This window comes from Notolepis coatsorum (genome assembly GCF_963971535.1).
Source record: "Notolepis coatsorum genome assembly, chromosome: 6".
NCBI lineage: Eukaryota > Metazoa > Chordata > Actinopteri > Aulopiformes > Paralepididae > Notolepis > Notolepis coatsorum.
The window spans coordinates 14368266-14382577 of NC_140170.1; the positions used below are offsets into that span (position 1 = coordinate 14368266).

Consider the following 14312-nt stretch of genomic DNA (forward strand, 5'->3'; position numbering starts at 1 on the left):
ATCATGTTAGCTAGTGTAGCTCAGGTTACCTTGTTGTCTCTCATCATGTTAGCTAGTGTAGCTCAGGTTACCTTGTTGTCTCTCATGTTAGCTAGTGTAGCTCAGGTTACCTTGTTGTCTCTCAGCATGTTAGCTAGTGTAGCTCAGGTTACCTTGTTGTCTCTCATCATGTTAGCTAGTGTAGCTCAGGTTACCTTGTTGTCTCTCAGCATGTTAGCTAGTGTAGCTCAGGTTACCTTGTTGTCTCTCAGCATGTTAGCTAGTGTAGCTCAGGTTACCTTGTTGTCTCTCATCATGTTAGCTAGTGTAGCTCAGGTTACCTTGTTGTCTCTCAGCATGTTAGCTAGTGTAGCTCAGGTTACCTTGTTGTCTCTCATCATGTTAGCTAGTGTAGCTCAGGTTACCTTGTTGTCTCTCAGCATGTTAGCTAGTGTAGCTCAGGTTACCTTGTTGTCTCTCAGCATGTTAGCTAGTGTAGCTCAGGTTACCTTGTTGTCTCTCAGCATGTTAGCTAGTGTAGCTCAGGAGGTGTTGCTAATGTTCTCTGCTCTGTCACACTCTCCACCACCAGGGGGAAGGAGGTAAACCAGGAGTCCCTGGGAGAGATGGAGTGCCTGGGAAAGAGGGATTGTCAGGATTACCAGGAAAACAGGTACGTCTGCCTGCATGTCTGCCTGCATGTCTGTCTGTCTGTCTGTCTGTCTGTCTGTCTGTCTGTCTGTCTGTCTGTCTGTCTGTCTGTCTGTCTGTCTGTCTGTCTGTCTGTCTGTCTGTCTGTCTGTCTGAGTGTCTGTCTGTCTGTCTGTCTGTCTGTCTGTCTGTCTGTCTGTCTGTCTGTCTGTCTGTCTGTCTGCCTGCCTGCCTGCCTGCCTGCCTGCCTGCCTGCCTGCCTGCCTGCCTGCCTGCCTGTATGTCTGTCTGTCTGTCTGTCTGTCTGTCTGTCTGTCTGTCTGTCTGTCTGTCTGCCTGCCTGCCTGCCTGCCTGCCTGTATGTCTGTCTGTCTGTCTGTCTGTCTGTCTGTCTGCCTGCCTGTCTGTCTGTCTGTCTGTATGTCTGTCTGTCTGCTTACGTATTTGTCTCTCTCTCTGTGTGTAACTCTAACTATGACCTCTAACCTCTTGTCTCTCTGTGTGTAACTCTAACTATGACCTCTAACCTCTTGTCTCTCTCTCTGTGTGTAACTCTAACTATGACCGTTAACCTCTTGTCTCTCAGGGTCTTGCTGGATCGTCAGGCCAGGCTGGGCTAAAGGGGGAGCAGGGAGACACTGGCCCTCCAGGAAAGGTCTGCTTTTGTTGTGCGCGCGTGTGTGTGTGTGTGTGTGTGTGTGTGTGTGTGTGTGTGTGTGTGTGTGTGTGTGTGTGTGTGTGTGTGTGTGTGTGTGTGTGTGTGTGTGTGTGTGTGTGTGTTGATCCCCTTGGGGGTATAGATTCACACAGCGTATAAAATCATAACAAAGAGACAACGAGACGAGGCAAAGAGCAAGGACAACAGATCAATTAAAACACGTACAACTTGATTGACACACATGAGAACGTACTGTAGGCTGTGTGCTGTGTCTCTGCACGTGCATGTGTGTGTTTATGAGATCACGAGTGTGTGTGTGTGTTTATGAGATCACGTGTGTGTGTGTGTGTGTGTCTGTGTGTGCGTGTGTGTGTGTGTGTGTGTGTGTGTGTCTGTGTGTCTGTGTGTGTCTGTGTCAGTAGAAAGCTATCTGGCTGCACGTTAGCCGAGCTTACCACAATGAATGGAAGTGGACATGGCCGGTTAGCCTTCGGGAGAGGCGTTAGTTGGACAAATGCCTAGGCTAACCGGCCATGTCCGCTTCCATTCATTGTGCTAAGCTAGGCTAACGTGCAGCCAGATAGCTTGCTACTGAACGCACAGAGAGGAAACTTTTGTTGGCATGTTCTCTCTTTCACTCTCTCTTTCACTCTCTCTCTCTCCCTCTCTTTCAATATCTCTCTCTTTCACTCTCTCTTTTTCTATCTCTCTCTTTCTCTTAATCTTTCTCTCTTTCTCTCTCTCAATCTTTTTCTCAATCTTTCTATATCTCTTTCTTTCTCTCTATCTCTCTCTTTCTCTAAATCATTTTATCTTTATCTCTCTCAATCTATTTATATCTTTCTCTCTTTCTCTATCTCTATCTCTATCCCTCAATCTTTCTATCTCTTTTTATTTCTCTCTATCTCTCTCTTTCTCTCAATCATTCTATCTTTATCTCTCTCAATCTTTCTCTATCTCTCAATCTTTCTATCTCTCTCCCTTTCTATCTCTCTCTCTCTCTCTCGCTCTATCTCTCTCTCTCTCTCTCTCTCTCTCTCTCTCTCTCTCTCTCTCTCTCTCTCTCTCTGCCCTTGGCGTGCATTCTCACAAGTCGAATGTCGAGGCCAAACAATCCTCCATCTCCTGATTCTACATCACTACATTCAACAATTAACCAGAACGCTGGTTCTCAAAGATGGTGCCCCCTGCCCCCCTGTGAGCCTTGATACCTGCCCCCCTGTGAGCCTTGATACCTGCCCCCCTGTGAGCCTTGATACCTGCCCCCCTGTGAGCCTTGATACCTGCCCCCCTGTGAGCCTTGATACCTGCCTCCTGTGAGCCTTGATACCTGCCCCCCTGTGAGCCTTGATACCTGCCCCCTGTGAGCCTTGATACCTGCCCCTCTGTGAGCCTTGATACCTGCCCCCTGTGAGCCTTGATACCTGCCCCCTGTGAGCCTTGATACCTGCCCCCCTGTGAGCCTTGATACCTGCCCCCCTGTGAGCCTTGATACCTGCCCCCTGTGAGCCTTGATACCTGCTCCTCTGTGAGCCTTGATACCTGCTCCTCTGTGAGCCTTGATACCTGCTCCTCTGTGAGCCTTGATACCTGCTCCTCTGTGAGCCTTGATACCTGCCCCCTGTGAGCCTTGATACCTGCCCCCTGCCCCCCTGTGAGCCTTGATACCTGCCCCCCTGTGAGCCTTGATACCTGCCCCCTGCCCCCTGTGAGCCTTGATACCTGCCCCCCTGTGAGCCTTGATACCTGCCCCCCTGTGAGCCTTGATACCTGTCCCCCTGTGAGCCTTGATACCTGTCCCCCTGTGAGCCTTGATACCTGCCCCCCTGTAAGCCTTGATACCTGCCCCCCTGTGAGCCTTGATACCTGCCTCCTGTGAGCCTTGATACCTGCCCCCTGTGAGCCTTGACACCTGCCCCCCTGTGAGCCTTGATACCTGCCCCCCTGTGAGCCTTGATACCTGCCCCCTGTGAGCCTTGATACCTGCCCCCCTGTGAGCCTTGATACCTGCCCCCTGCCCCCCTGTGAGCCTTGATACCTGCCCCCCTGTGAGCCTTGATACCTGCCCCCCTGTGAGCCTTGATACCTGCCCCCTGTGAGCCTTGATACCTGCCCCCTGCCCCGCTGTGAGCCTTGATACCTGCCCCCCTGTGAGCCTTGATACCTGCCCCCCCTGTGAGCCTTGATACCTGTCCCCCTGTGAGGCTTGATACCTGCCCCCCTGTAAGCCTTGATACCTGCCCCCCTGTGAGCCTTGATACCTGCCCCCCCTGTGAGCCTTGATACCTGTCCCCCTGTGAGCCTTGATACCTGCCCCCCTGTAAGCCTTGATACCTGCCCCCCTGTGAGCCTTGATACCTGCCCCCCTGTGAGCCTTGATACCTGCCCCCTGTGAGCCTTGACACCTGCCCCCATGTGAGCCTTGATACCTGCCCCCTGTGAGCCTTGATACCTGCCCCCTGTGAGCCTTGATACCTGCCCCCTGTGAGCCTTGATACCTGCCCCCTGTGAGCCTTGATACTTGCCCCCTGTGAGCCTTGATACCTGCCCCCTTCCCCCCTGTGAGCCTTGATACCTGCCCCCTGTGAGCCTTGACACCTGCCCCCCTGTGAGCCTTGATACCTGCCCCCTGTGAGCCTTGATACCTGCCCCCTGTGAGCCTTGATACCTGCCCCCTGCCCCCTGTGAGCCTTGATACCTGCCCCCCCTGTGAGCCTTGATACCTGCCCCCTGTGAGCCTTGATACCTGCCCCCCTGTGAGCCTTGATACCTGCCCCCTGTGAGCCTTGATACCTGCCCCGCTGTGAGCCTTGATACCTGCCCCCCCCTGCCCCCCTGTGAGCCTTGATACCTGCCCCCCTGTGAGCCTTGATACCTGCCCCCTGTGAGCCTTGATACCTGCCCCCCTGTGAGCCTTGATACCTGCCCCCTGCCCCCCTGTGAGCCTTGATACCTGCCCCCCTGTGAGCCTTGATACCTGCCCCCTGTGAGCCTTGATACCTGCCCCCTGTGAGCCTTGATACCTGCCCCCCTGTGAGCCTTGATACCTGCCCCCCTGTGAGCCTTGATACCTGCCCCCCTGTGAGCCTTGATACCTGCCCCCCTGTGAGCCTTGATACCTGCCCCCTGTGAGCCTTGATACCTGCCCCCTGTGAGCCTTGATACCTGCCCCCTGTGAGCCTTGATACCTGCCCCCCTGTGAGCCTTGATACCTGCCCCCCCCCTGCCCCCTGTGAGCCTTGATACCTGCCCCCCTGTGAGCCTTGATACCTGCCCCCTGCCCCCTGTGAGCCTTGATACCTGCCCCCCTGTGAGCCTTGATACCTGCCCCCCTGTGAGCCTTGATACCTGCCCCCTGTGAGCCTTGATACCTGCCCCCTGCCCCCCTGTGAGCCTTGATACCTGCCCCCTGTGAGCCTTGATACCTGCCCCCTGCCCCCCTGTGAGCCTTGATACCTGCCCCCCTGTGAGCCTTGATACCTGCCCTCCTGTGAGCCTTGATACCTGCCCCCTGTGAGCCTTGATACCTGCCCCCCTGCCCCCCTGTAAGCCTTGATACCTGCCCCCTGCCCCCCGGTTGATACCTGTCCAGGTTGTTCTGCCACCATCTGCTCCTTTCACATTCTAATTAGACATAATAGATTGTACCACACAGCTTATGAAAACCTGATTTAATTACAACGAGTTTAGATGCTGATACACATATATAGGCTACTGTTCATATTCTGGATATGGAGAGAGGGAGAGGGATAGGGAGAGGGGGGAGGGAGAGAGAGAGACAGAGAGACAGAGACAGAGAGAGACAGAGACAGATAGAGCACTGTTATCCAAACGGATGCCTCACATTCACACACCGAAGGTGGAGGTAACCGTGCAAGGTGCCCACCTGCTCATCGGGAGCAGTTAGGGGTTGAGTGTCTTGCTCAAGGACACTTTGACATGCTGCTGGGAGGAGCTGGAATTGAACCAGGAACCTTCTGATTACCAGACGACCTGCTCTACATCCTGAGACACTGTCTAACCCTAACCTTCTGATTACCAGACGACCTCTCTACCTCCTGAGACACTGTCTAACCCTAACCTTCTGATTACCAGACTCTACCTCCTGAGACACTGTCTAACCCTAACCTTCTGATTACCAGACTCTACCTCCTGAGACACTGTCTAACCCTAACCTTCTGATTACCAGACTCTACCTCCTGAGACACTGTCTAACCCTAACCTTCTGATTACCAGACTCTACCTCCTGAGACACTGTCTAACCCTAACCTTCTGATTACCAGACTCTACCTCCTGAGCCACTGTCTAACCCTAACCTTCTGATTACCAGACAACCTCTCTACCTCCTGAGACACTGTCTAACCCTAACCTTCTGATTACCAGACTCTACCTCCTGAGACACTGTCTAACCCTAACCTTCTGATTACCAGACGACCTCTCTACCTCCTGAGACACTGTCTAACCCTAACATTCTGATTACCAGACGACCTGCTCTACCTCCTGAGACACTGTCTAACACTAACCTTCTGATTACCAGACTCTACCTCCTGATACACTGTCTAACACTAACCTTCAGATTACCAGACGACCTGCTCTACCTCCTGAGACACTGTCTAACACTAACCTTCTGATTACCAGACGACCTGCTCTACCTCCTGAGACACTGTCTAACACTAACCTTCTGATTACCAGACGACCTCTCTACCTCCTGAGACACTGTCTAACCCTAACCTTCTGATTACCAGACTCTACCTCCTGAGACACTGTCTAACCCTAACCTTCTGATTACCAGACTCTACCTCCTGAGACACTGTCTAACCCTAACCTTCTGATTACCAGACTCTACCTCCTGAGACACTGTCTAACACTAACCTTCTGATTACCAGACAACCACTCTACCTCCTGAGACACTGTCTAACCCTAACCTTCTGATTACCAGACGACCTCTCTACCTCCTGAGACACTGTCTAACTCTAACCTTCTGATTACCAGACTCTACCTCCTGAGACACTGTCTAACCCTAACCTTCTGATTACCAGACTCTACCTCCTGAGACACTGTCTAACTCTAACCTTCTGATTACCAGACGACCTGCTCTACCTCCTGAGACACTGTCTAACCCTAACCTTCTGATTACCAGACTCTACCTCCTGAGACACTGTCTAACTCTAACCTTCTGATTACCAGACGACCTGCTCTACCTCCTGAGACACTGTCTAACTCTAACCTTCTTATTACCAGACTCTACCTCCTGAGACACTGTCTAACCCTAACCTTCTGATTACCAGACTCTACCTCCTGAGACACTGTCTAACCCTAACCTTCTGATTACCAGACGACCTGCTCTACCTCCTGAGACACTGTCTAACACTAACCGTCTGATTACCAGACTCTACCTCCTGAGACACTGTCTAACACTAACCTTCTGATTACCAGACTCTACCTCCTGAGACACTGTCTAACCCTAACCTTCTGATTACCAGACGACCACTCTACCTCCTGAGACACTGTCTAACCCTAACCTTCTGATTACCAGACTCTACATCCTGAGACACTGTCTAACCCTAACCTTCTGATTACCAGACTCTACCTCCTGAGACACTGTCTAACCCTAACCTTCTGATTACCAGACTACCTCCTGAGCCACTGTCTAACTCTAACCTTCTGATTACCAGACTCTACCTCCTGAGACACTGTCTAACCCTAACCTTCTGATTACCAGACTCTACCTCCTGAGACACTGTCTAACTCTAACCTTCTGATTACCAGACTCTACCTCCTGAGACACTGTCTAACACTAACCTTCTGATTACCAGACTCTACCTCCTGAGACACTGTCTAACTCTAACCTTCTGATTACCAGACGACCTGCTCTACCTCCTGAGACACTGTCTAACTCTAACCTTCTGATTACCAGACTCTACCTCCTGAGACACTGTCTAACCCTAACCTTCTGATTACCAGACTCTACCTCCTGAGACACTGTCTAACCCTAACCTTCTGATTACCAGACGACCTGCTCTACCTCCTGAGACACTGTCTAACACTAACCTTCTGATTACCAGACTCTACCTCCTGAGACACTGTCTAACACTAACCTTCTGATTACCAGACTCTACCTCCTGAGACACTGTCTAACCCTAACCTTCTGATTACCAGACGACCACTCTACCTCCTGAGACACTGTCTAACCCTAACCTTCTGATTACCAGACTCTACATCCTGAGACACTGTCTAACCCTAACCTTCTGATTACCAGACTCTACCTCCTGAGACACTGTCTAACCCTAACCTTCTGATTACCAGACTCTACCTCCTGAGCCACTGTCTAACTCTAACCTTCTGATTACCAGACTCTACCTCCTGAGACACTGTCTAACCCTAACCTTCTGATTACCAGACTCTACCTCCTGAGACACTGTCTAACTCTAACCTTCTGCTTACCAGACTCTACCTCCTGAGCCACTGTCTAACCCTAACCTTCTGATTACCAGACGACCTGCTCTACCTCCTGAGACACTGTCTAACCCTAACCTTCTGATTACCAGACTCTACCTCCTGAGACACTGTCTAACCCTAACCTTCTGATTACCAGACTCTACCTCCTGAGACACTGTCTAACTCTAACCTTCTGATTACCAGACTCTACCTCCTGAGACACTGTCTAACCCTAACCTTCTGATTACCAGACGACCTGCTCTACCTCCTGAGACACTGTCTAACTCTAACCTTCTGATTACCAGACTCTACCTCCTGAGACACTGTCTAACACTAACCTTCTGATTACCAGACTCTACCTCCTGAGACACTGTCTAACACTAACCTTCTGATTACCAGACTCTACCTCCTGAGACACTGTCTAACTCTAACCTTCTGATTACCAGACGACCTGCTCTACCTCCTGAGACACTGTCTAACCCTAACCTTCTGATTACCAGACTCTACCTCCTGAGACACTGTCTAACCCTAACCTTCTGATTACCAGACTCTACCTCCTGAGACACTGTCTAACACTAACCTTCTGATTACCAGACTCTACCTCCTGAGACACTGTCTAACCCTAACCTTCTGATTACCAGACGACCACTCTACCTCCTGAGACACTGTCTAACCCTAACCTTCTGATTACCAGACTCTACATCCTGAGACACTGTCTAACCCTAACCTTCTGATTACCAGACTCTACCTCCTGAGACACTGTCTAACCCTAACCTTCTGATTACCAGACTACCTCCTGAGCCACTGTCTAACTCTAACCTTCTGATTACCAGACTCTACCTCCTAAGACACTGTCTAACCCTAACCTTCTGATTACCAGACTCTACCTCCTGAGACACTGTCTAACTCTAACCTTCTGATTACCAGACTCTACCTCCTGAGACACTGTCTAACACTAACCTTCTGATTACCAGACTCTACCTCCTGAGACACTGTCTAACTCTAACCTTCTGATTACCAGACGACCTGCTCTACCTCCTGAGACACTGTCTAACTCTAACCTTCTGATTACCAGACTCTACCTCCTGAGACACTGTCTAACCCTAACCTTCTGATTACCAGACTCTACCTCCTGAGACACTGTCTAACCCTAACCTTCTGATTACCAGACGACCTGCTCTACCTCCTGAGACACTGTCTAACTCTAACCTTCTGATTACCAGACGACCTGCTCTACCTCCTGAGACACTGTCTAACCCTAACCTTCTGATTACCAGACTCTACCTCCTGAGACACTGTCTAACCCTAACCTTCTGATTACCAGACTCTACCTCCTGAGACACTGTCTAACACTAACCTTCTGATTACCAGACTCTACCTCCTGAGACACTGTCTAACCCTAACCTTCTGATTACCAGACGACCACTCTACCTCCTGAGACACTGTCTAACCCTAACCTTCTGATTACCAGACTCTACATCCTGAGACACTGTCTAACCCTAACCTTCTGATTACCAGACTCTACCTCCTGAGACACTGTCTAACCCTAACCTTCTGATTACCAGACTACCTCCTGAGCCACTGTCTAACTCTAACCTTCTGATTACCAGACTCTACCTCCTAAGACACTGTCTAACCCTAACCTTCTGATTACCAGACTCTACCTCCTGAGACACTGTCTAACTCTAACCTTCTGATTACCAGACTCTACCTCCTGAGACACTGTCTAACACTAACCTTCTGATTACCAGACTCTACCTCCTGAGACACTGTCTAACTCTAACCTTCTGATTACCAGACGACCTGCTCTACCTCCTGAGACACTGTCTAACTCTAACCTTCTGATTACCAGACTCTACCTCCTGAGACACTGTCTAACCCTAACCTTCTGATTACCAGACTCTACCTCCTGAGACACTGTCTAACCCTAACCTTCTGATTACCAGACTCTACCTCCTGAGACACTGTCTAACCCTAACCTTCTGATTACCAGACGACCTGCTCTACCTCCTGAGACACTGTCTAACACTAACCTTCTGATTACCAGACTCTACCTCCTGAGACACTGTCTAACACTAACCTTCTGATTACCAGACTCTACCTCCTGAGACACTGTCTAACCCTAACCTTCTGATTACCAGACGACCACTCTACCTCCTGAGACACTGTCTAACCCTAACCTTCTGATTACCAGACTCTACATCCTGAGACACTGTCTAACCCTAACCTTCTGATTACCAGACTCTACCTCCTGAGACACTGTCTAACCCTAACCTTCTGATTACCAGACTCTACCTCCTGAGCCACTGTCTAACTCTAACCTTCTGATTACCAGACTCTACCTCCTGAGACACTGTCTAACCCTAACCTTCTGATTACCAGACTCTACCTCCTGAGACACTGTCTAACTCTAACCTTCTGATTACCAGACTCTACCTCCTGAGCCACTGTCTAACCCTAACCTTCTGATTACCAGACGACCTGCTCTACCTCCTGAGACACTGTCTAACCCTAACCTTCTGATTACCAGACTCTATCTCCTGAGACACTGTCTAACCCTAACCTTCTGATTACCAGACTCTACCTCCTGAGACACTGTCTAACTCTAACCTTCTGATTACCAGACTCTACCTCCTGAGACACTGTCTAACCCTAACCTTCTGATTACCAGACGACCTGCTCTACCTCCTGAGACACTGTCTAACTCTAACCTTCTGATTACCAGACTCTACCTCCTGAGACACTGTCTAACACTAACCTTCTGATTACCAGACTCTACCTCCTGAGACACTGTCTAACCCTAACCTTCTGATTACCAGACGACCACTCTACCTCCTGAGACACTGTCTAACCCTAACCTTCTGATTACCAGACTCTACATCCTGAGACACTGTCTAACCCTAACCTTCTGATTACCAGACTCTACCTCCTGAGACACTGTCTAACCCTAACCTTCTGATTACCAGACTACCTCCTGAGCCACTGTCTAACTCTAACCTTCTGATTACCAGACTCTACCTCCTGAGACACTGTCTAACCCTAACCTTCTGATTACCAGACTCTACCTCCTGAGACACTGTCTAACTCTAACCTTCTGATTACCAGACTCTACCTCCTGAGACACTGTCTAACACTAACCTTCTGATTACCAGACTCTACCTCCTGAGACACTGTCTAACTCTAACCTTCTGATTACCAGACGACCTGCTCTACCTCCTGAGACACTGTCTAACTCTAACCTTCTGATTACCAGACTCTACCTCCTGAGACACTGTCTAACCCTAACCTTCTGATTACCAGACTCTACCTCCTGAGACACTGTCTAACCCTAACCTTCTGATTACCAGACGACCTGCTCTACCTCCTGAGACACTGTCTAACACTAACCTTCTGATTACCAGACTCTACCTCCTGAGACACTGTCTAACACTAACCTTCTGATTACCAGACTCTACCTCCTGAGACACTGTCTAACCCTAACCTTCTGATTACCAGACGACCACTCTACCTCCTGAGACACTGTCTAACCCTAACCTTCTGATTACCAGACTCTACATCCTGAGACACTGTCTAACCCTAACCTTCTGATTACCAGACTCTACCTCCTGAGACACTGTCTAACCCTAACCTTCTGATTACCAGACTCTACCTCCTGAGCCACTGTCTAACTCTAACCTTCTGATTACCAGACTCTACCTCCTGAGACACTGTCTAACCCTAACCTTCTGATTACCAGACTCTACCTCCTGAGACACTGTCTAACTCTAACCTTCTGATTACCAGACTCTACCTCCTGAGCCACTGTCTAACCCTAACCTTCTGATTACCAGACGACCTGCTCTACCTCCTGAGACACTGTCTAACCCTAACCTTCTGATTACCAGACTCTACCTCCTGAGACACTGTCTAACCCTAACCTTCTGATTACCAGACTCTACCTCCTGAGACACTGTCTAACTCTAACCTTCTGATTACCAGACTCTACCTCCTGAGACACTGTCTAACCCTAACCTTCTGATTACCAGACGACCTGCTCTACCTCCTGAGACACTGTCTAACTCTAACCTTCTGATTACCAGACTCTACCTCCTGAGACACTGTCTAACACTAACCTTCTGATTACCAGACTCTACCTCCTGAGACACTGTCTAACACTAACCTTCTGATTACCAGACTCTACCTCCTGAGACACTGTCTAACTCTAACCTTCTGATTACCAGACGACCTGCTCTACCTCCTGAGACACTGTCTAACCCTAACCTTCTGATTACCAGACTCTACCTCCTGAGACACTGTCTAACCCTAACCTTCTGATTACCAGACTCTACCTCCTGAGACACTGTCTAACACTAACCTTCTGATTACCAGACTCTACCTCCTGAGACACTGTCTAACCCTAACCTTCTGATTACCAGACGACCACTCTACCTCCTGAGACACTGTCTAACCCTAACCTTCTGATTACCAGACTCTACATCCTGAGACACTGTCTAACCCTAACCTTCTGATTACCAGACTCTACCTCCTGAGACACTGTCTAACCCTAACCTTCTGATTACCAGACTACCTCCTGAGCCACTGTCTAACTCTAACCTTCTGATTATCAGACTCTACCTCCTGAGACACTGTCTAACCCTAACCTTCTGATTACCAGACTCTACCTCCTGAGACACTGTCTAACTCTAACCTTCTGATTACCAGACTCTACCTCCTGAGACACTGTCTAACACTAACCTTCTGATTACCAGACTCTACCTCCTGAGACACTGTCTAACTCTAACCTTCTGATTACCAGACGACCTGCTCTACCTCCTGAGACACTGTCTAACTCTAACCTTCTGATTACCAGACTCTACCTCCTGAGACACTGTCTAACCCTAACCTTCTGATTACCAGACTCTACCTCCTGAGACACTGTCTAACCCTAACCTTCTGATTACCAGACGACCTGCTCTACCTCCTGAGACACTGTCTAACACTAACCTTCTGATTACCAGACTCTACCTCCTGAGACACTGTCTAACACTAACCTTCTGATTACCAGACTCTACCTCCTGAGACACTGTCTAACCCTAACCTTCTGATTACCAGACGACCACTCTACCTCCTGAGACACTGTCTAACCCTAACCTTCTGATTACCAGACTCTACATCCTGAGACACTGTCTAACCCTAACCTTCTGATTACCAGACTCTACCTCCTGAGACACTGTCTAACCCTAACCTTCTGATTACCAGACTCTACCTCCTGAGCCACTGTCTAACTCTAACCTTCTGATTACCAGACTCTACCTCCTGAGACACTGTCTAACCCTAACCTTCTGATTACCAGACTCTACCTCCTGAGACACTGTCTAACTCTAACCTTCTGATTACCAGACTCTACCTCCTGAGCCACTGTCTAACCCTAACCTTCTGATTACCAGACGACCTGCTCTACCTCCTGAGACACTGTCTAACCCTAACCTTCTGATTACCAGACTCTATCTCCTGAGACACTGTCTAACCCTAACCTTCTGATTACCAGACTCTACCTCCTGAGACACTGTCTAACTCTAACCTTCTGATTACCAGACTCTACCTCCTGAGACACTGTCTAACCCTAACCTTCTGATTACCAGATGACCTGCTCTACCTCCTGAGACACTGTCTAACTCTAACCTTCTGATTACCAGACTCTACCTCCTGAGACACTGTCTAACACTAACCTTCTGATTACCAGACTCTACCTCCTGAGACACTGTCTAACACTAACCTTCTGATTACCAGACTCTACCTCCTGAGACACTGTCTAACTCTAACCTTCTGATTACCAGACGACCTGCTCTACCTCCTGAGACACTGTCTAACCCTAACCTTCTGATTACCAGACTCTACCTCCTGAGACACTGTCTAACCCTAACCTTCTGATTACCAGACTCTACCTCCTGAGACACTGTCTAACCCTAACCTTCTGATTACCAGACGACCTGCTCTACCTCCTGAGACACTGTCTAACACTAACCTTCTGATTACCAGACTCTACCTCCTGAGACACTGTCTAACCCTAACCTTCTGATTACCAGACGACCACTCTACCTCCTGAGACACTGTTTAAGTTTAAGTTTAAGTTTAAGTTTATTTGGATCCCCATTAGCCACAGCAGTGCTGGGGCTATTCTTCCTGGGGTCCATAACACATAAAATACAGTTACAGACGTATACACTCACAACATTTACATGTCATACAGACAATTAAAACAACAATAAAAACCCTTATACACTCATACCATTTACATGACATACAGACCATTAAAACAACAATAAAAACCCTTATACACTCACAACATTTACATGTCATACAGACAATTAAAACAACAATAAAAACCCTAATCAAATTCATAATACAAGATAAAAATATCAGACACATACATTTTCATTTACGTACACACTATCTATTAGGGAATGTCAATTTCTTTGGTTGAAAATGTTGTTTTACCACGATTTTGAAACGGCATTTACTATTCTCCTGCTTAACATGTCTGGGAAGAGAGTTCCATTCCTGCATACCACGGAACATGACAGTTCGCTTCATTGCATTCGACCTC

At 48.9% G+C, this 14312-nt stretch overlaps 1 protein-coding gene across 1 annotated transcript in view; it reads left to right on the forward strand.

Moving 5' to 3' along the window:
- LOC311229384 (uncharacterized protein) overlaps nt 1–14312 on the forward strand; it is a gene marked incomplete at its 5' end in the record, with an annotated part of 210927 nt that overhangs the window by 62337 nt on the left and 134278 nt on the right. The window contains 2 exons of the mRNA XM_084315472.1: nt 572–652; nt 1217–1285. Coding sequence (XP_084171598.1) covers nt 572–652; nt 1217–1285 — 150 coding nt within the window. The remainder of the gene's footprint in view (nt 1–571; nt 653–1216; nt 1286–14312) is intronic.